The 22,418-nt window shown below is 60.0% G+C and overlaps 1 protein-coding gene across 1 annotated transcript in view; it reads left to right on the top strand.

Moving 5' to 3' along the window:
• Positions 1 to 22,418, top strand: part of SLC12A5 (solute carrier family 12 member 5) — a 102,557-nt gene that overhangs the window by 60,368 nt on the left and 19,771 nt on the right. The window contains 14 exon segments of the mRNA XM_038369249.2: positions 104 to 345; positions 458 to 669; positions 4,451 to 4,618; positions 6,227 to 6,325; positions 7,061 to 7,118; positions 14,135 to 14,202; positions 14,205 to 14,308; positions 18,434 to 18,449; positions 18,452 to 18,489; positions 18,491 to 18,552; positions 19,061 to 19,159; positions 19,667 to 19,786; positions 20,567 to 20,670; positions 21,872 to 22,041. Coding sequence (XP_038225177.1) covers positions 104 to 345; positions 458 to 669; positions 4,451 to 4,618; positions 6,227 to 6,325; positions 7,061 to 7,118; positions 14,135 to 14,202; positions 14,205 to 14,308; positions 18,434 to 18,449; positions 18,452 to 18,489; positions 18,491 to 18,552; positions 19,061 to 19,159; positions 19,667 to 19,786; positions 20,567 to 20,670; positions 21,872 to 22,041 — 1,560 coding nt within the window.

Here is a 22,418-nt window from a genome sequence, read left to right as displayed (position 1 = left end):
CATAGCTGTAATAACCCTGTAATGGGGAGAAGTGGGGCAGTGGAGCCGGTGGGTGGGGGCTGCGCTGGGCCAGATGCTGATGCTGGCTGTGACTCTCTCCCAGGCCTATATCTTCCCCGCCATGGCCATTTTTAAGGGAGAGGATGCCAGCGAGGAGGCCGCGGCCATGCTCAACAACATGCGTGTCTATGGTACCTGTGTGCTCACCTGCATGGCCACCGTGGTGTTCGTCGGGGTCAAGTATGTCAACAAGTTTGCCTTGGTTTTCCTGGGCTGCGTCATCCTCTCCATCCTGGCCATCTATGCTGGGGTCATCAAATCCGCCATCGACCCCCCGAGCTTCCCGTGAGTAGCAGTGCAGCACCCTCTTGCCTCCCGCAGGCTGCCGCCGGGGGCTGGGGCTGGCAGGGCAGGAGGTGACTCTGGTACATTCTCTGCTTGCGTCCTCTCCCCCCAGGATCTGTTTGCTGGGTAACAGGACACTGTCACGCCACGGCTTCGACATCTGTGCCAAACTGGTGCTGGAAGGGAATGAGACGGTGGGCTCCAAGCTGTGGGAGCTGTTCTGCACCTCCAAATTCCTCAATGCCACCTGTGATGAGTACTTCCTGAGGAACAACGTGACCGAGATCCAGGGCATCCCGGGTGCTGCCAGTGGGCTCATCAAAGGTATGAGCAGCCGAGCGGGGGAGGAAGAGTGGGCAGACCCAGGCTGGCACCAGTGCAGACCTGGGCTTAACGCTGGTTCAGGCCCCCCTCTGGCTCCCAAGTGACCTATTGCTTGGTCTCCCCAGAGCCTGGCTTAGCCTCTGGGAAGGAAAAGCCCAGAACTGGAGCAGCTGGGGGCTGTGGGTCAGGCCTGAGGGGCACCAGCAGAGCTGTGTATGGGTCGGGAGAGGTGCTGAAGATCATGAGAAGTTTGTGCATGTTAGAAACCAGCCCGGCCAGCAGCTGAAAGGTGAGGAAAGCTCATCTCCCACCTTTCAATTGCCTTGGAGCCGTGGGGCTGGGAGGGTGGCTCTGTGGGGCAGCAGGACCTGCCCCCCTAAGTAGGGCAATGCTGACATGCAGGCCTGCTCACCACTGTGTCTCTTCCTGCTCATTCTCAGTGGAGATGTTGTCACTGGTGGGGAAGAACCTTGTCTGGGCTGTAGCTGTCATAGGAAGGTGCATCTCCCATAGCCATGATGGGATGAACCAAGATTCAGTGGCTCCGGGGCTCGCCCTTCGAGCCAGACACTGTGCACCGGCTTCCCACAGACTTTCCAGGGCTGGAGCTGAATGAATTGGCTCATTGTTTCCTCTTTGCTGGGGAAGGCCTGATATTGATCTGAGGTTTAGAGAGAAGTAATCACCCCCTTGGTGTTACTTATCTGCTGCTTTAATATGTAGATTAGCAAGCAGAAGCTGTTCTGTACCCAGGGCTCTGGAATGGGGCCAGAGACAGAGGAAGTTCTGGTGAAGTTTGTGGCAGGAGCTGTTTACAATCTGCTTTTCCTGGGTCATCCTTTGCTTGGGTGCTACACTAGAGGAGGCTGTGGCCATGCGGCCTGGTTCCAGATGCTCACTGCTTTCCCTGGCTCCTGGCTTTCAGGAGTTACATTGAGACTTTCCCCATTTGGGCACGGAAGTCTGAGGAAAATCCCTGCAGCCATGTTAGAATTGTAAAAGGTTGGAGGATTTTATTCCCGCTGTCAGCTTGCACAGCAGCCTCCCTTCTGCACCCGCCAGCATGGCTGGGGCAAAGCAGCTGGACAATAATAAAGATAGGAGTCTTTGAACAATCACTTCTGAGCCTGCTCAGTGTGGGTCTGCTACTTGTAGCAAAGCCTCTGGCAAATCTGTCCCTTGCAGAAACCCGGCAATCTCTGCAGTGCCCAGTGAGGTGCCAAGGGGCAGGATGCATTGAAAACAAGGTGCTTTGATTCAGGCATGGGAGGCCAGGCGTGACTGCCCTGCTTAGCGCTCTCAGGCGATTGCTGCCACAGAGATAAGGGGCATCCAATGGACGTCGTTTACTAGATGTTCAGGAAGCACTTGAGACGTGTCCGCAGCTCAGATTAATGGGGCAGGGAGAGGCCCAGCCTAGTGGGTAGGACAGAAGAGTCACGGCTGGCAGCACACCCAGATTCCTGCATGGTGGGGTGTTCTCGGTGAGTGGGCAGCAGATGGCAAAGGCTGGTCAGTCCAGGGGAGTCTGGGAGCCCACGGCCAGTGGCCCAGCCCTGTGACAAGCTGGAGATGGACAGTCAGTGTTGGGACCGCTGGCTGCAGGAGGGAGGAGGTGTGGCGGGGCTGCCAGGACTGGGGACTCTGCAGTGCAGGCAGCGAGTGGGTCCCGTCCTGAGGCCAGGTTTGGGGAGCAGGGCTGGCTCGCCCCGAGAGGGCAGTCCTGGTTGGGGCTGACACAGTGCAGGGTGTTGAAGGATGACAGCTCAGTGGGGCTGGCAGTCTCTTCCCAGCAATGAAGGGTAGCGACCTGGAACAAGCAGCAGAGACAGCGGGTGAGAGAGGGCAAGCGACCAGGAGGAGGGGCTGAGAGAACCCCCAGTGGAGGCTAGGGCTGGATCAGCCTCTCCTGAAGCTCTGGATTTGGGATCCCTCCCTAGCCCTCCATAGGGAATCCATCAGGGAGACGCCCAGCCAGCCCCTGCAGCATCTTCCAAAGGGCCAGCATGTGGGCTGTGTGGGGCCTTCCCCCTGGCCAAGGCGGCTCAGGGGGTGGACGGCCTGGTTTGGGGGCACCATGGTGCTGACCCACTAAATGTGCTCAGTCCTTCTGGAGTGGTAGCTCGTGGTCTTGGGCTGGCATATCCGCGGGACTGTGGAGCGTCTCTCTTGCCATGAGTTTTATGTTCCAAGACTTAGCCCCAGCTTCTTGGCTTTGGGATCCACTGCCATTGACTGCTCTCCTGTGTGGGGATTGCCGATGCCTGCATCAGGGCATGGTCCCAGCCCCCCACCGGCTGTGTGGGCGGTGACAGGCTGGAGCGGCTGATCTCGGCTGGTGGCCCTGTCCTGGGTCCCTTGTCAGAGCAATGAGACCCCGGCAGCAGCTGGGGAGGGGGTGGCAAAGCCCCCTTGTGTCGGGCTCTGGGTACCCTGAATTCCCAGGGCTGTGCTGAACAGGCCTGCTAAGAGAGGAGTCCCAAGGGGAGGTGTCTCCAGGGTAACATCAGGGGCGCTGGGTGCAGGGAGGACGGGTGAACATGTGGTGGAGGGGAGAATTTGATCTCTTCACACCTCCCAGGGGTCTAGATTAACTGCCAGGGACAGGAGCTGGGTGCCACTGCAGACAGTGCAATGGAGACCTCTGCTCAATGCACAGCTGCGGGCGAAAGAGCTGAGCTGTTCAGCTGCACAATGACCGGGGTGGAGAATAAGACGGGAAACATTCTAGCGCCTTTGCATCAATCGATGGTGCGGATCCTGTGGGCGGCGCTGGGCCCCTGTCGCACGCAGCTGGGAGGTCAGGGAAGGGTGAAGAGAACAAACAAGGCTGGAAAAACTGAGCTGTGGGGAGAGCTGGCAGAGAATGGGATTGTTACCCTTAAGAGGGGGGGAGCAGAGGGGGCAGGACACCAGTCTATCCAGTCCTGGATGTGGCAGAGCAGTGAGAAATGGGGCGTTAGTTCTCCCTGTCCCCCAGCACAGGCCCCAGGGAGTGGCCAGTGAAACTGACAAATGGGAAATTTAAAACTAATAAAGGAAATTCTTATTCACGCATTGTGTAATTAGCCTGTGGAACTCACTGCCACAGGATGTCACAGAGATCCCAAAGGGAGTGTATGTGTATATGGAGATCATGAATGTCCAGAGTGATCACAGTTAATACTGACAAAGTGGTTCACACAGTGGTTAACTGACCTTTGATTATGAGGGTGTGTCCACACGGCAGTGGGGAGTGAGTCTCCCTGCTGGGTAGATAGACTTGTGCTAGCAGGGCTTGCAGTATTGTGCTAACAGTAGCTATGTGGCTGATGTGGCACCTGTGGCAGCTCCGGCTAAGCAGCTGGGCCCAAGCCCACCTACTCTCTGGGTCCTAGCTCCAGTGAGTCTTCGCTGACCGTAACGTCTGCACCATTTATAGCGCACTAGCGTGAGCCCTGTTAACACAAGTCTCTGGTCCCGGGCTGGGACCTCGCTCCCAGCTGCAGTGTAGGCACACCCTCAGGGGTCAGGCTGAGACCATCATGGGGGGCCGACTGCAGGGTTCTCAGACCCCCCCCAACATGTCTGATGGCCATCAGGGTTGAGCCTGTGTGACAATGCCTGCTTCCTGAGCAAAGGGACTGGGGGGGGACGCTGAGCAGGGTAGGGTTCTCCGGGCTGTGTGATGGGTGTGTGGGGATGCTTCGTTGTGTCTGCAGCAGGAGCTGGCATGGCGGAGCACCTTGGAGCAGGGGCTTCTCCCGTGTGAACACCCAGCCCTGCCCGGCTCCCCTTGCAGAGAATCTCTGGAGCACTTACCTGACCAAGGGGGTGATTGTGGAGAAGCAAGGGGTGACCTCGGTGTCGCTCGTGGACCCCATTGTCGACATGGACCAGCCCTACGTCTTCAGCGACATGACCTCATACTTCACCTTGCTGGTGGGCATCTACTTCCCGTCCGTCACAGGTAGGAGCTGCAGCTGCTGGGTGCTGGGGCATGTGCCCAATTGCATGTGGGTGTGCGCGCCTCTGTGTGTGCATGTGTCAGTACCGGGCCGGCACACATGTAGGTGTGGGGTGTGCCATGTGCACCTCTGGGTGCGTGCATCTGTCTGTGCCAGCTGATGTGTGGGTGTGCCATGTGCACCTTTGGATGCATGCATCTGCTGTGCCGACGCATGTGTGGGGTGTGTGGGTGTGCCATGCCATACCTCTGTGTGCATGTATCTGTCTGTGCCAACACACGTGGGTGTGCCGTGTGCACTTGTGTGTGCATGCATCTGTGTGTGTCGGCACATATGTGAGCTGTGCATGTGCTCCCCTGTATATGTGCGCACCAGCTGGCTGCACATGTGCATGCGCGCGCAAGGGGCTGTCATGTCTGGCTGGCTGCACACCTCTCTGATTTCTGCTGTCAGCAGCTGCACCCTGTGGCTGTCCCTCTGATTTCTGCTTCCAGCTCGGAGCATGACTGCGTGGGGGGTGCAGGGGAGGATCAAAGAGCCCCTCCTCCCCCACCCAGCCCGCAGCCCCACAGGCAGGCTGGCAGCATGTCTCACCTCCGCACTGACGTCACCAGTGCTCGGATATTTCTGGCTCCCTTACAGTGGGCGGAAATAACTGAGCAAAGCAGCCCCTGAGCTGCCCCTCAGGAACAGCCTGGTCTGAGCAAAGACAGCGCCAGGCCAGCCCGCGGTAGGAGGCCGTGTCTGGGAGCAGCGTGGCCCTCACATGCTCCCCTGCTGCTCCATGCTCCATGAGCTGGACTCCAGAGCCAGCGGAGTTTGGACCAGGAAGGCTGAACTGAACCCCCAGGGCCAGGCCCCGATGTGGGATGTCAGGGGAATCCCAAGGCAGGAAAGCCCCACGCCCCCAGCACGCTGCTCACTCACCAGCCTTTCATGATTTTTACATGGACTTGTGTCCAATGAATAATTCAGGCCGTGCTACAAGTGGCAGCTTTTCCTGAGGCATCCTCTCTGCCTGGCTGAGCTGTAGGCCCCCGGGACTTGCCCATGATCGGCTCTACAAGGACTCCTAGCCCTGCCTGGCCCTCGCTTCCCTGCAGAAGTGAGAATCCAGGCAGCCCTGGCTGACAGCCACCAGGGATGAGCCGAGCCCTGCCCTCCTCCTCATTGCCCATGGCATTGCTGCCTCACAGCCCCTCGCTCGCTCACCTCTAATTGGCCTTTGCAGATTAAGCTAATCAAGGGTGGAGGAGAGAAACCACATCAGCACATCTGGAGCCTGATTCTGTGGATGGAGAGTTGGGTGTGAAACTACCTGGAAGGGGGGTGGGGAGAGGGGAGATCAGCAACCCCTGTGCAGCCAGGCCTGCTCCCCTCTGCCAGCCCCCCGGTGGCAGGGCCTGCTCAGCCCCCCCATGCCACGTGCCATGTTCTGGGCCTTCCCTGCCAGCTGCTGCTCTCTGAGCTGGGCTGGAGCCCAGCGCCCTGGGGAACAGGGCTGCACTCGGTGGCCTTGCTCAGGGCTCTGCACTCCAGTGCTGGGCCGAGCTGCCCATGCGCCCCTCCATGGCACGGTGCCTCATAGCACGTTCCCTTGTCTTCCTTAGGTATAATGGCCGGCTCCAACCGATCAGGAGACCTGCGCGATGCTCAGAAATCCATCCCCACAGGGACCATCCTGGCCATCGCCACAACATCTGCTGTCTGTATCCTTGGCAGAGGGTCTGGGGCAAGAAAAGGGAGGTGGGGGCAGGGTCTTGTCTGCCTCTGAACCAGCCCCTGTGCAGGTCGGAGTGGCCAGGGCAGGTGCTGGGCACTGGGCACTTTGTGGCCCCTCTGCGCATTGGAGCAGTGAGGGTGGGTGCCGGGCACTTGTCGCTTTGTGGCCCCATGGACTCTGTTTGGGTCGGAGTGGCGAGGGTGGGTGCTGGGCACTCTTGTGTCCCCATGGACCCTGTGGGGGTTGGAGCGGCCAGGACGGATGTCGGGCACTGAGCACTTTGTGGCCCCTGTTTGGGTTGGAGCGGTGAGGGCAGGTGCTGGGCACTGGGCGCTTTGTGGCCCCTGTGTGGGTTGGAGTGGCCAGGGTGGGTGCCGGGCACTGGGCACTTTGTGGCCTCTGTGCGGGTTGGAGCAGCAGATGCTGGGTGTTCTCGTGTCCTGCAGGCCCCATTGGAGGGGGGTTTGCACAGCAGGGGCCGTGTCCCCTCCACTTTCCCCACACTCCTGTTCTCTGCCGTGGAGACTGGCCATGCTCCCCTGGGCCCCAGGGAACTCCACTGCCCTTGAAAAGGCTCTGCCTTCATGGGGGGCTGGACTTGCCATCTGCCCCTCTCTTCTCAGCCCTGTGGCCCTGGGTCCCCTATTCCTTGGCGGTCCCAGGAACAGGGGGTGGCGGGGGGCAGGGGGCTGCAGCTTGGTCTTTCCTTCACCACCCGCAGATATCAGCTCCGTGATTCTCTTCGGTGCCTGTATCGAGGGGGTCGTCCTCCGTGACAAGTGAGTGCCGTTCCCTACAGTGGGGTGTTGAGGGGCAACAGGGCTGTGCAGGGGAATGGCTGGGGGGAGGGGTGGGGGTTTGGATGGAGGGGGTGGGTAGGTGGGGGTGGCTGAGTGGAGGAGGGTGGGTTTGGAAGGAGGGGGTGGAGGTGGAGGGAACAGGTTGGGGGTGGCTGGGGTGGTGGTTGGATGGAGGGGACAGTTTGGATTGAAGGGTGGGTAGGGAGTGGTGGGGTGGGGGTGGGTGGAGGGGAGCAGATAGGTGGGGGGTGGCTGTGGGGGGTCGTTGGATCGAGGGTGGCTGGGGGAGAGGGTGGTGGGTTTGGATGGAGGGGAGCGGGGGGGCTGGCTGGGAGTCATGGCTGGGGGGAGGGTGGCAGTGGCTTTGGATGAAGGGAGCCATTGCACCCCCTTGGGCAGTGGCCTCAATGCCCCCAGAGCGACATTAGGGAGGCTAAACCTGGAACTAGGCATTGTGGGGGCTCCCGTGTATCCTGCCCCCAGCTGATTCTGCTGTGTCTCTGCTCTGGTTTCTCCCGCTAATCCTTCTGCTGCCGGGGCTGTTCACCGGGAGCTGTCGCGCAGCCTGGAGTTGCATATCTAGGGCAGCACTGTCTCTTGTGCTCTGCGGTGATGCTTCTGGGTCACCACCATAGACATGATCCAAATGATGCGCAGCCTGGCTTGGCTTCCCTCTGTCAGAGAAAGCGGAGCCCCTCCCTGCCCTATGGGGAGGCTGGGCCCCAGGGGGAATGGCCTTGGGCCATGCCCTCCCATCCCCTGCTGCAGCCTCAGTTTTCCTCCCAGGAGGTGGGGCTAGGAGGCCGAGCTCCCTGAGATCTGCAGCGCTGTGAGGCTTCTGGGGCTGGGGGTTGTTACTAGATTGTTTGCTGCCCCCCTCCCCATCACTGCACCTTTGCTCTCTCTTCTCCCTGCCACCCACTCACTCCATGGCTCCCTGGGACCAGCCGGCCAAGGCTGCTGGGGTTAAAGCTCAGGGCAGGACAATGAACCCGTCCAAACATGACTGGTCAATTGATTACTCCAGTATTGGTCAAATAATGTCAAAAATGGTGAACTATGGAAAAGCTCTAATAACAGAGCAGTAACAGAAAGGGTTTCTGGTCTCCCCTGGCTCAGCCTTACGGCTTGTCGCATGTGAAATGCTCCAGCCGCACAGCTGAGCTGCTGTAGTGCAGAAGCTACCTACATTGAGGGGAGGGGTCTCCCACGGGGCAGGGAATCCACTGCCCCATGAGGCCGTGGCTAGGTTGAGGGAGGAATTCTCCCAGTAACCTGGCGTTGTCTGCACCACGGTTAGGTCACTTTACGCTGCTTCGGGGTGTGGGTTTTTCACACCCTGTGACGAAGTGGGACTGTTCTTAATGTTTCCTCTGAATATTGTGGGGGTGCCTCAGTTTCTCCTATGCAGTTCTTAAGTATCTAGGGGGTGGGATAAGGGTGTATGATCATTGCAGAGCCCTAGAAGGCAGATGTGTGCCGGGGTCTGGACACAGAGAATGGCCGACACCCTGTTTCCTGGCAACTGATGGCCTGGGCCCTTCCCCCCTGCAAGGTGAGAGCTAAAGGGCTGGAGAACAAAGGAATCAGGTGCCCTCCTGACCCGGAAAGGGACAAAGCCCAGAGGAAGCAGGGGCTGGAGAGAGTTCTCAGTGTGGGGCTGGCTGGGGACGAGGAGTGAAGTGCAGACAGGGTTGTCTGGCTCACTGCCCCCCAAAATGGACCCAGCTGAGGGGTCCTGTTCTCTGCACCTACAAGCTCTGGTTTAGACCATGTTCCTGTCGTCTAATAAACCTTGTGTTTTACTGGCTGGCTGAGAGTCCCGTCTGACTGCGGAGTTGGGGTGCAGGACCCTCTGGGTTCCCCAGGACCCCGCCTGGGTGGACTCGCTGTGGGAAGTGCACGGAAAGGCAGAGGATGCTGTATGCTCCAAGGTCAGCCACAGGAAGGTGGAAGTTGTGTGAGCTGTGTGTCCTGCAGACAGTCTGCTCACAGAAAGGAGACTTCCCCCGAGTCTTGACTGGCTTCGTGGGGAGCAGTTCCAGAGCATCACCCGGGGACTCCGTGACAACTGGTGGCAGAGGTGGGATGTACTGCACCCCATGGATGGCACTTCCTGCAATGACTGGGGAGAAGTAAAATGAAGGGGGATTGAGGAGGATCAGGCGTGCTGAAGGCTCAGAGAGGAGCGGTTCGGGGGGCGGTTCGGGGGGCGGTTAACCCCTGGGAGTGTGTGACCAGCAAGAAGGACTGTGCAGTAATAGGGTCCCCCTGGGGACTGCGGTGAGCAGTCCCAGGGGTGGAAGAGTCTGCAGCTTGACCCTGGCAAAGAGGTGGTGACCTCGAAAAGGGCTGGCACACTAGGGGTTCCCCTGGAAACTGTGGGGAGCTGAGAGCACACAGGCCTGTGAGTCCACACAACTTGGGAAGAGCAGAGTGATGGCCTGTCACCATCTCCTTAAGAAGGACATTGTAACCCTGTGCAAAAAGAGAGGGTTGCGCATTGGAAGTTCACCAAAGCACAGTTCATCGTGCAGCTGGAGGAGGATGACCGCTCTAAGGAGCAGATTCCTGACCCACATGGGGCTATAGCAGGATCTGGGAGCAGCTGGAGTGGTAGCCAGGCATCCCCAAGACTCCTGTCCCCGACCAGATGAGGGTCTTCACAATCGGGTTCCCCATCGGGGGATCGGAGACGGATGGGATTGGAGCTGAGTCCGAGAGAGCAAGAGGACCAGCGAGAGCCCGAGAAAGAGCTGCAGAAGCAGCAGCAGCATGAACTGGCGATGGTGGAGCGGAGAGGCAGAGGGGACCTCCCAGGGGTGAATGGGGATAGACCCCGGGGTGCCAGTTCCACAGGGAACCTCGATACTAAATTGCTGCCCCTGGTTAAGGAGGGGGGGGATGTGGATGCCACCTCACTGCCTTTGAGCAGGCTGGCGATTTGAACCAGGGGGACCCTGTGGAACAGTCCCAAGGCCATAGACTGTCAGCCCGATGGGTGGGGAGGTGGACAGGCTCCCACTCCTGGTCCCAACCCATATGTCTGTGTGGAGTTTCCTGGGCTCAGGCCCCTCAGACCCCAGTGGTAGCGGAAGGTGATGGTCAATGGGGAGACATTTCTGGGGTGGCGAGATCCTGGGACAGAGAGAACTGTTGTCAGGACCCTGGTGGTGCAGCCTCAGAGGTTGAGGGGCTGTGTGAGCTGGGTGAGGATCCTAGGGATGAAGCCCCTCGCCCTGCCTATGGTCCAGATCCCTGTGCAGACACAGGAGGGGTGGGGCTGGCTGATCTTTGGGGTTCTCCAGGATATCAGCTATGAGACCCTGTTGTGGGGTGACTGTGTCTCTTTGGGACAGGATACAGGCCCTGATCCTGTAACTGCTGAGGGTTTGAATTTGAATCCAGGGAACCAATCGGTGGAGAGGGAAATGGTCACTGAAAATGCAGCTGACCTGGCTGGCGGCAGGGAGGAGCTGCTAGGCTCAGGATACCTGCCTGCCTGTAACCAGCCCCTGGGTCTGGGTGGGACAGAGAGATGCTCCCTGCCCCCTTGCACATCACGCTGGCTCTGATGCAGTGAGGAAAGCAGCGAGCTCGCTGCCTACCCCCACGGGGACAGCAAGGGCAGCGCTGAGCACAGTGGGAGCTAAGACCCCAGCTGAGAGGGGGAGACACAGGCAGGGCAGGGGATCTGTTGGGAGTGGCAAGGTGCTTGGTAAGGAAAGTTTGGATGAGCCTAGGCAGCCTTGTGAGCTGATGGCTTTGTCTAGTCAGCAGGGTGGGGCAAGGAGAGTGGAAGACGAGTGTCCCTGGACCTTACCTGTTAGCTGGGTGGAGAAGTGTGACAGGGAAGGAAACGTGCCTGTGTCTGTCAGGGTATTGACTTGCCTATGGAGGAGCTACCCTGATCTCCAAGCCCTTGTCTGTGAACAGCCCTGTGTGCTGGGACCAGGGGAATGAGATCCCAAGCTGTGTGTCTGGGAAAGGAGAAAGTGTGCGTGTGTCTGTGGAGCAGACAGAAGGGGCCTTTCAGCCTGTGATGGTGGAGGATAGTGCAGTTGTCTCAGAGTTGGTTCTGGATTCAGCTAAAGCCCAGGAAGGGAATGGTCCTAAGTTTGTGTCTGCTCGGGAGGATGGCCCTGTAACTAGGTCGCATCCAGTTAGTGTCTATGTAAAATCCCAGAGACCAGACAATTCTGGGGCTTGTATTTTGCCTGTTGCTAGTGTATTGTTGGGAAAGGCTGTAGCAACTCTGTCTAATCAGGGTGAGATCCTAGCCAGGGCACAAGGAGAGCAGAAAGGTGATTTGATTGTGTTACCGACTGAGAGTGTGGAAACCTGTAGCAAGAAGGAAAAGATTCCTGAACTTGTGTGTGGCAAAGGGAAGGAGAAGGCTTCTAACCTTTTCTCTAGGAAGTCTGTGAGTTTGCCTGAAAGGGGATTGTGTAGGAATCCGCCTGATGGGCCAGAGGTAATTCTGGATGTAAGTGAGACCCTGAAAGAGTTTGTTGTTGCTCAGGAAAGTGTTTCTCAAGAGCAAGCCCTAGGTGAAGAGGGTAAGGGCAGAATTTCTGTGAAGGGTGAATTGTTGCATAGAAAAGCCCCTGGGGAAAGGAATCCTCATGGAGTCTTTGCAAGCAGTTTACTGCAACTGAAGGGTGTGAAAGTGATTCAATCAAGAAAGTTTCAGTCCTAACAGCCAGAAATTTTCTGTTGTGAATGGATCCACTGACTTCCTGTTGAAGGATCCAGTGTGGATAGCTTTGAGAAGGTCTCAGATGAAGTGAAAGCTGTTAAGAAAGTTAAACCGTCCTATAACCAAGTGGCTGTGTTTGACCAGCTTGTTGGGGAGACAAGGTTGTTGAGAAAGGGATGTCTCCATGCTAGTTCTGTAAGTGAACAGTCTGTGGCCCAGGTCAAGATGGGGGCTTAACCAAGAGAGCCCGAATTGCAGCCCTCCAGACTGGAGCGCTGGGAGAAGACCTGATCTCAGTTTGACCCCCGGGGATTTTGGGGTGGCAAAAGAGCACGGGCTGCATAAACCTTCCCACATGCGGCATGCGAGTGCTATCGACCACCCCCGACCTAAGGGAGGGTGTGAAACTGGAAGGGCCTGGTGTAACTCCCACCAAGGAACGGGAGAGATGCTGGGGCATCCATGGAAATGTTGGTGGCTTCGAACTTCCCCAGGTCACCGGCTAAAGTGACCCCGCTCAGTTTGGTCTCGAAGCGGGGAGAAATGTGATGGAGTGGGACTGTTCTTAATGTTTTCTCTGAATATTGTGGGGGTGCCTCAATTTCCCCTACGCAGTTCTTAAGTATCTAGGTGGAGGGATAATGGGGGTATGATCATTGCAGAGCCCTAGAAGGCAGGTATGTGCAGGGGTCTGGACACAGAGAACGGACGACACCCTGTTTCCTGGCAACTGATGGCCTGGGCTCTTCCCCCCTGCAAGGTGAGAGCTAAAGGGTTGGAGAACAAAGGAATCCGGTGACCTCTTGGCCCAGGAAAGGGACAAAGCCCAGAGGAGGAGGGGGCTGGAGAGAGTTTCAGTTTGGGGCTGGCTGGGGACATAGAGTGAAGTGCAGACGTTGTTGTCTGGTTCACTGCCCCCCAAAATGGACCCAGCTGTTCTCTGCACCTACAAGCTCTGTGTTAGACCATGTTCCTGTCGTCTAATAAACCTTCTGTTTTACTGGCTGGCTGAGAGTCCCGTCTGACTGCGGAGTTGGGGGGCAGGACCCTCTGGCTTCCCCAGGACCCCACCTGGGCAGACTCGCTGTGGGAAGCGCACGGAGGGGCAGAGGATGCTGAATGCTCCGAGGTCAGACCCAGGAAGGTGGAAATTGTGTGAGCTCCTTGCCCTGCAGGCTGCTCCCGAGAGGAGACTTCATAGGGAGCAGTTCCAGAGCATCGCCCGGGGACTCCGTGACACACCCAGAGCGACAGAGCAGGGTCAATGGAATTTTCTAGTGTAGAGCAGCCCCTAGAAACATTCACCTTCAACAAAACCCAAGTTACTTAACTGAGTTATTTTAAATCAGAAAAGTGCGAAACGCAATGAACTGAAGATCTAGAACCAGAACCGATCCTTGGTGGCGCCGCGCTGCCTTTCTGAGTAGCTGAGCTTAGCCTTGAAATGCGAATGTGTCAATAGTGAATGTTACTTGGGACTGACTTGTTACAAAAGAAAAATGAAATTAACCAGAAACAAACCAAACACGTAAGGACTAATCATCACGCAGGTGTGCTAGGCAAGCAGCCGGGCAGCTCTTTGCACTGCTCAATGGCTGTGCAAAGTAGGCAGCTTCTCCCGCTGGGTTGGGGAGAAGGGTTAATGGCTGAGACTCCCTTCTGAGGCCATTGTTGTATCCTGGGCTCGTCCCTGTAATCTGCGCTGGGGGCAGGCAAGGGTGTAGTTTAAGTTCTCTATTTTGGGGGGCCGCATGTTGGGGGCAAGTTCCACGCCTGTCTGAGGCTTGCAGTTTTTTTTGGGGGGCAATCCCCCCAACTATGCCCATGGGGGCAGGGACCATATCTTTTAACTTGCTTTGTAAACCCCCTGGAGGGGGAGGGCCTGATCCACAGACAAAGAGGAACATTCCCAGTGCAGTGTTTTCCAGGAAGGCCCAGGCAAAGCAGCTGCTCAACTCTCAGCGAGCTCCCACTTCGCCTGACGGCGGCGGAGCCAGGAGCAGGGTGGGTGCTCAGGACACTGAAGGGGCTTGCTAGGGATGGCACCATGATGCAAGCCGAGAGGAAGGGCATGGCTGCAGCAGGGCATTCTTGCTGGAGTACTTTATGATATTCGACCATGGTAATAACAGGCCGGTCAGTTGACGTTATTTGACTGGTTCAGGTGACTGACTCGCCAAGCCAATTACAGTTGGTTGCGCTGGACTGTCCCTACTACTTTCTGTGGGGTGGCCCTAGGGCTGGAGGTCAGAGCACGGCAGCCAGCCCTGCCCCAGTAATGCTTGGTGCCTTGCAGGTTTGGCGAGGGCTGTCAATGGGAACCTTGTGGTTGGCACCCTCGCTGGCCGTCTCCATGGGTGATTGTCATGGATCCTTCTTCTCCACATGTGGGGCGGGTCTGCAGAGCCTCACAGGAGCCCCTCGCCTCTCCAGGCCATCTCCCCGGGATGGCATCGTCCCCTTCCTGAGGGTAAGTGACCTGCTGCACTGTGGCTAATGCTGGCTCTGTTCCGGTGCACTCCCTAAGGAGCTCGGGATAGGGGCTGGCACATGCCCTCCTCACCTGGGGCTGACCTGCTGCAGGATGCCAGCAGTGACAATCTCCACTGCTATGCCCATTGCCAGAGGGCATCCTGCCCTGTCTACAGGTCTGTCCCGATGGCCCTTTGTCCCTCCAAGCAGAGGCACCCTCTGCCTGGATGGAGACGGGGTGTCGGATGCCCAGGATTGGTGCTATGCCCCCAGCTGTGGAACAGTCTCTAGGACAGGCCGTCACTGTGCCAGGCCCCCCAGCTCCTTGGGGTCTTCACTCTTCCTGCACAGGGCAGGCCATGCAGCTCCTGAGACAGGACCTGCAGGGCTCCAGCCCTCCTGCTTGGCACCGTCAGCTCCGCTCAGCCAGTCCTACTGAGCCAGCCCCTGGCAGAGGCTCGTGCCGCCCTGCCGGGGTGACCGCACCTCGCCCAGCCTTTCAGTGACACTCGCACGGCACTGGCACAACAAGGTGGTTTGTTCGTCCCCTGGACACGGCCCAGGGAGGCCGTAGGGTGGCCCAGAGCGAGAGAGGTGGAAGCCCAGACTGTTCTGGTGAGCCCCAAGCCCATCCAAACTGCAGGGACCTCCGTGTTCAGGGTCTGGATCTGTCGGAGCTGCTGGGTCACTTCCCAGGTGAGAGCCCCGACTACTTCCGGCAGCCGATGCTGAGCCCCTCCTCGCTTCATCCCCGGCCCGTGTTCTCGAGCTGGGGTCTGCCCAGCTTCCCTGCTGAGAGGTGGGAACCCATCTCCCTCTGGGCTGAGGGCCCTACGTGGCGTGTCCTGGTGATTGGGTTTGCCATTGTCTTCTCAGATTCTTCATTGATATGGGATCAGCCTCAGCCAGTTCTTTTTAATGACTCATTCAGGCTCAGACAGCTAGACATCATTCAAACCTGTGTCTTTTAGCCTGCCCTGAGAGCAATAGTCCTTCCCCGACTCCGGTAATAACAGAGGGGAAACTGAGGGACTCATAGGGTTCATAAAATATGACAGAAAATTCCCACTTTGTCATACTGGGGCCTTGTTGGAAAGTTGGGTGCAGAAATGTAGGCTGGAGCCCAGGAAATCAGCTGCACAGGGAACCGGCAGGTGCTTGGCTCCTGCAGGAGCAAAGTCACCTTCACCTTGTCTGAATCCCTCTTGAGGGGCTGAGCTCAGATGTGCCTCCGTGCCGGGTCTCTGCAGGGAGGCTGGGCTGCTGACCTGATTTGTGACAAAGGAAGTGCTGCTCCGAGGCTGGATCCCTGAGTGAGTCCTGCTGGCTGAGGCCCCGGCTGGCTCTCTGGCAGTCCAGTGTGCCCAGCCGAGCAGCCACCGCCATGGTCTGGCAGCGTCTGCGCAGCACATCTGTGTCCCAGCTTGCACCGTGGCCCATTTGCATGAGACTTTAGTGCATCAGGCCTGTCCTGTGTGTGAGAGCTGCCTGGCAGCGGGGGATTGGGCCCACTTGCAGGGCAGCTCCTGCCTCCCAATTGCTGTGACCTGGGTGAGCTTGGAGGTCCGTCTGGGGACGAGGTGCTGGGATTCAGCCCTGGCTTGGATCTTGCTGGAATTGGCTTTGACTTCACAGCCTGGGAGGGAGATCGGTGATGGGGCAACCCAGCCCTGCTCGCAGAGACACCAACTCCCCATCCACATGGCATGGCCACTCCCGCACTGGGCTGGTGTGGGGAGCACTGGTAGCTCACCGGGCGGGACCCCAGCCACTTGGGCAAGGAGCTAAGCGCCTGGGCTGGAACAGCCAGAAGGGGGGAGCAGGCTACCAGCTGCTCCAGGCTTGGGGAGAGAGCTTTCCTCAGGCTGCTGGGTGAGTGAGGGGCAGGAATGGGGAATGGGGGCTGGGGTGGGATGTGCGGGAGGTGGGAGGGAGCCGGGGGAAAGAGAAGGGAGCAGGTGCTGGGTTGGTGATCACTCTGCCGCACCCCGGCACAGCCTCTGCCCACGGCACCTGACGGTTCCCTGCCTGGCAGAACCAGAGCTATGGATCTCTGCGGCTGACGAGACCGCGGCTGGCTCCGCTTTGCTCCCTGTGCCTGCTCCTGGCCCGGGCTCTGGGAGCTGCCCGGGGTTTGGCCGGGAGTCCTAGGATGGGAGGCCAGCAGAGCTCTGGCAGGTTTGCAGAGGAGCGTGCTGGGGGAGGTCGGCCTGTGCCAGTGCGCTGCCATTGTGCCAGTTAATATTTCATCTGCTCGCTGAAGATGTGTTCCCAGAACCTCATCTCTCCAAATCCAAACCGACAGCTCCCCCCAGGGAAGAACAGGCTAATTTTAAACTCGCTCCCTCGCCCTGCCAGCCACATTCTGAGCATTCGCTGGAGGAACCCAGCCTTCTCCTGCTAATGCATGCAGACGTGTCCTCTAGCTCCCTGCACACACTGCTCTGCCTCCCCGGGACCCTCCTCTCAGACACAGCCCCCACTGCGGGACAGCATGGGGCTGCACGGGGGAGGATGCCCAGGGGGCAGGGACACCCGGTGCCTCCTTGGGGGCCTTGCTCCTGTGGCTGGACAGGGAGCTGCCCTGGGAGCGTCCAGCCGTTGTCAGTGCGCTCAGGTTGCTTCCACCCCTGCGCCCCATTAACAGGGCCCTTTGGGCTGCTGCAGGCCACCAGCTTTGCTGGGGATCGGAGAGCAGCATCGGCCATAGGGCCTGGTCTGTCCCAGCAGGAGCCCAGCAGAGCTGCCAATCCATGGGCATTGGAACCGTTGTGGTGCTGGGAAGGTGCGGTGCCAGCCCCCATTGCTCCATGGCACCCTGACCCTCAGGCTCTGCTCCATCCCCCCCATGGCAGCCCAACCCCCCAGCTCTGCCTCAGCCCCCATCCTCCCATGGCACCACCCCGACCCCCAGGCTCTGCCCCATCCTCCCCATGGCAACCCAACCCCAAGGCTCTGCCTCAGCCCCCATCCCCCATGACACCCCAACCCCAGGTTCTGCCCTATCCCCCCCATGGTACCCCGACCCCCAGGCTCTGCCTCAGCCCCCATCCCCCCCATGGCACCCTGACCCCCAGGCTCTGCCCCCCCCCATGGCACCCGAACTCCCCAGGCTCTGCCTCAGCCCCCATCTTCCCATGGCACCCCGACCCCAGGCTCTGCCCATCCTTCCATGGCACCCCAACCCCAAGGCTCTGCCTCAGCCCCCCCCCCATGGCACCCCGACCCCCAGGCTCTGCCCCATCCCCCCCATGACATCTCAACCCCCTGTGTGCCTGAGCCGCACAGCCAGTGGTGTAGCTAGGAGTGGAAATGTCGGGGTGGGGGGGGGCCCAATGTATGGGGGATGGGCAGTGACCAAAGCGCTGCTCAGCGCTCTGTTCAGTACGATCAGGTGTTCGAATGCTGGGGGTGGGGGAGTTTATAGGGGGCAGGGCAGGGAGCAGAGAAGGGCTCTGAGTGCTGGGGTGGACAGTGGATGGGGTGAGCCCCCAGCCCTACAGGCAGGCACAGGTGAAGCTGGGGCAGGGTGTGTGTGTGGTGGATGGTTGCCACCTGTGCTGGGCCTGGCTGTTGCCAGAGTTGCCCAGGGCCGGGAGAAGTTTGCATGGCTGGGCCAAGGCAGCAACGGGGCTGGCCAGGCTATGCCATCCCCTGCAGGCCGTGGCCTTCTGCAGCCGGCCCAGGCTACCCGCACTTCAGCCTGGTGGGCCTGCTCCACAGCCATTAGTCAGACCTTGCCATGGCTACCCCCCAAGGCCCCTGCATGGCAACTGCCCAGGTCCCCACACGCAGCCAAGGCACCTACAGACCACTGGGCCCCCCCAGTCCATGCCCTGTCTCCATCTCCTCCCGTGGCCCCTCACTCGTCTGTCCCTGACCTGCACTGTCAGCTCCCACCTGTGCCAGTGCCTGCGGGGCCTCGCGCTAACTCGTCAGGCCCGCAGCGCCCAAAAAGAGCCACGTCCCTGTGAACACATGCGTCCTGCAGGGCCCCCCTGTGCCAGCTGCGAGGGGTGCCTGCCCCATGCCAGGGCCTCCCGGTGGCGTGAGATGGGCAGTGGGAAGTGTCACCCCCTGTCCCCCCAGGCACCCTAACGCTCATCTCTCGCTCTCCGCCCAGGTCTTCGGCCACGGCAAAGCAACGGGGAGCCCACCTGGGCTCTGCTCCTCACCGCCTGCAATCTGCGAGATCGGGATCCTCATCGCCTCCCTGGACGAGGTCGCCCCCATCCTCTCCATGTAGGCAGCACGCTCTGGCTGTGCCCCCTACCCCCACCCCGAGACTGGGCCAGCCACGACACTCCCCCACTGCAGCTCAGGGCCCAGAGTGCGGCTCCCTGCCCAGATGATCTGCGTCCTGCGTCCAGTGCCGTCGGCATGGCTGTGTGACACCCGCGCCTGCATGGCACCGCCTGGGCTTGCCCAGGCCCTGGCTGAAGGAGAACTCCCTCTGGGGGTGCCAGGGAGGTGTGCCCGCCCCTGCGCTGCAAGAGCGCCTCCAGCTGGCAGGAGAGGACAGTCCCACGTGGGATGCGGCCCCTGTCTCTTGGCCAGCGTCAGGGCCACACGGCACCGTTCTGCCAGCTGCTGTTTCCTCCAGAGAGCCTGGCAGCAGCTGGGATCCCCGGGGGCCCTCTGGGACAGCCAGTGCACGGGCATGGTACCTTCCCATACCCATCCCTGGGGCCAGGCTGCAGCTGGCCCTGGGGTGAGTGGCTCAGGCACTGTCTCCATTTCTCTCCCGCAGGTTCTTCCTGATGTGCTACATGTTTGTCAACTTGGCGTGCGCGGTGCAGACGCTGCTGAGGACACCCAACTGGCGGCCCCGGTTCCGGTATTACCACTGGTGGGTCTGGCCTGCAGGAGGATCCTGTCCTGGGGCCCTGCCCTTCCTGATGGTGCTGCTGCCACCCTGGCATGCGCCAGCCTTGGGGCCAGGGATGGGCTCTGCTGCTTCATGCAGGGGAGCGGGAGCTGTGAGTTCAGGATGCTGCTCCCACTGGCCCACTGGGCAATGTGGAACAGGCCTGGCCCTCTCGGAGCCTCAGTTTCCCCATGTGTGCGCCGACGGAGGCCAAGAGGAGCAACACTACCTGAGGCCGGTCTCACCTGGGCCAGCTCTGACTTCTCTGGGGCCTATGCTTTGCCCAGGCAGCCAGGCTCCCAGACGGAGCAGCATCCCTTCCCCTAAGGTCCCTCCTGGCAGGCTGGGGCTGGTGTCGGGGGGCTGCTGGGGCCGTGGAGCACTGCAGAGGTGGGTTGGGGCGCAGGTTGGGGAGGTGCCGGGGCAGGGCTCTGCCTGCTGGAAGGCTGGTGCTGTGGGGCTGGGCTGAGAGCTCCCTTCACTCCCCAGGACCCTCTCCTTTCTGGGCATGAGCCTCTGCCTGGCCCTGATGTTCATCTGCTCCTGGTACTACGCACTCGTGGCCATGCTCATCGCCGGCCTCATCTACAAGTACATCGAATACAGGGGGTGAGTGCGGCGACTGGGGCATGGGGGGTGGGGAGCTGCTCCTGGGCTCAGGCATCCGCTGCCACAGGGCTGAACGGAGCCCGTGGCGGCCTCCTAAGCTCCGTCGCGCTGGGAAACAGCAGATGCCTGGGCTGGAGAAGAGCCGAGTTCTCAGGCTGCCGGGCTGGGAGCCCTGGGTGCTAGTCCCAGCTCTGCTCTCGGGCCTCAGGGAGGTCCCCAAACCCCTCGGTGGCTCACCCTGCCCGTAGGCCCATGGCAGGAGCTCTGACCTGGCCCCAAGCGAAGTGTGAGATGGGGCGCGGTAGGGCAAGGCTTTGCCCAGCTCACAAGCCACCACAGGCTCTTTCAGGCCGTGGGACTGTCCGAGCGTCAGTCAATCAGCAGCCCACCCAGTTCCTCCACTGACTCTGGGCTCCAGCTCCCAGCGGGTCCCCGTTCTCCCCCTCCCAGGGGCCTGGCGGTGCTGCTTTCCCGGTTCCCTATTCCCTGGGAGCAGGCCTGAGAGCCCCCCTGCTCTCTGCCTTTACTGGTGCCTCCTCTAAGCCCAGCTGCCTCAGAGAGAGCCTGGGGGCACCCTGGGACAGGAAACTAGCGCTTCTAGTGCTTAGGGCCTTCCACTGCGGACTGTGGCCTGCACCGCCCCATGCTGGATGCTGCCAGGCCTGCCCCTTCGCAGCCTGCTTCAGGCCCCCCCGGCTGCCCTCAGAGGGGTGCTGACCCCAGACCATGGGCTGGCCTCCAATCCTATCAGGTGCTGAGTTCCCTGTCCCTCCCCGGCAGAGCGAGAAGGAGTGGGGCGATGGCATCCGAGGGCTATCGCTCAGTGCGGCTCGCTACGCTCTGCTTCGGCTGGAGGAGGGGCCCCCGCACACCAAGAACTGGAGGTGAGCATGGGGCTGTCTCTAGCCAGTAACGGGGCAAAGAGCAGGGAGTGGGTGGTGGGCAGGACACAGCACCGCCACTCAGGACGCTCCAGAGGAGAGCCCTGCCCAGGAGCTCACATCCTGGGGCCTGGATGGGGTCGGGTGATGCTCTGGAACTGTCCCCTATGAAGCCAGTCAGGACTCTGGGGAAGTCTCCTCTCTGGGAGCAGCCTGTCTGCAGGACACACAGCTCACCCGGCTCCCCCCTTCCTGGGTCTGACCCCGGAGCATCCAGCATCCTCTGCCCTCCGTGCGCTTCCCACAGCAAATCCCCCAGGCGGGGTCCTGGGGAAGGCAGAGGGTCCTGCACCCCAACTCCGCAGTCAGACGTGACTCTCAGCCAGCCAGTAAAACAGAGGTTTATTAAATGACAGGAACATGGTCTAAACCAGAGCTTGTAGGTGCAGAGAACAGGACCCCCCAGCAGGGTCCCTTTTGCGGGCAGTGAGCCAGACAACCACGGCAGCACTTCACTCCATGTCCCCAGCCAGCCCCAAACTGACACCCCCTCCAGCCCCTTCTCCTCTGGGCTTTGTCCTTTTTCCGGGCCAGGAGGTCACCGGATTCCTTTGTTCTCCAACCCTTTAGCTCTCACCTGGCAGGGGGGAAGGGCCCAGGCCATCAGTTGCCAGGAAACAGGGTGTCGGCCATTCTCTGTGTCCAGACCCCTGCACACACCTGCCTTCTAGGGCTCTGCAACGATCATACACCCTCATCCCACCCCCTAGATACTTAAGAACTGCTAGGGGAAACTGAGGCACCCCCACAATATTCAGAACATTAAGAACAGTCCCATTTCGTCACACCCTGGCCATTTGCTCTGCAACAGTTACACCCCTTTATCCCACCACCTAGAGACTTAAGAAATGCTTAGGGAAAACTGAGGCACCCCTACAGTATTCAGAGGAAACATTAAGAACAGTCCCACTTCATCAGAAATGGGGCAGAGGGTTTGAGCTCTGGGGTGCAGATGGCTGGGGGCACCCGCTGCACATGCTGGGCTGTGCCCCCGCGCCCTGCCCCTAGGGGCCGTAGGGGTTGTGTGACGGGGGGGGCATGGCAGGCACTGGCTGGAGGGTCATTGATCCCCCGGGGCGGGTGTGATATGGGATGTGGGGGCTGTGCATGGCCAGTGTTTAACCCCAGGGTGTTCTCTTCCCAGGCCTCAGCTGCTGGTTCTGGTCCGAGTGGATCAGGAGCAGAACGTGGTGCACCCGCCAGCTCCTGTCTCTCACCTCGCAGCTCAAAGCCGGCAAGGGGTTGACAATTGTGGGCTCCGTGCTGGAAGGGACCTTCCTGGATAATCACCTGCAGGCCCAGCGGGCGGAGGAGGTGAGGGCAGCACCAGCAGTAACACCCTCGCCCCTGGTGCCACTTCCCTTCCTCAGTCACCTAAGTTCCCTCACCCGGCTATTCCCCCCCACCAAGGGCCTGCAGCCCATACAGGAGCTCCATGCTATGTTCTGGTGCCATGGTGCCTCTCCCCTGGCCTGGGAGCAGAGCCTCCTCTTGGGACACTTCCTGGTTTCACACTCCCTCCCAGGGCCTCACAAAGCTCCCAGATCCCCCTCCCCACACCTGCAGTAGCCTGGCTTGCCTCCACTCCCCACTTGGTCCTACTGTCGGGTTTCCTTGCTGCCATGGGCCGCAGCTGGCTCACGCAGCTGGCATCAGACGGCCCCAGCGGAGCATGGCCCTGGACCCTGGCA

This window comes from Dermochelys coriacea, chromosome 13, assembly GCF_009764565.3.
Source record: "Dermochelys coriacea isolate rDerCor1 chromosome 13, rDerCor1.pri.v4, whole genome shotgun sequence".
NCBI classification, from domain to species: Eukaryota; Metazoa; Chordata; order Testudines; family Dermochelyidae; genus Dermochelys; species Dermochelys coriacea.
This window is presented reverse-complemented; position numbering and strand designations above follow the sequence as displayed.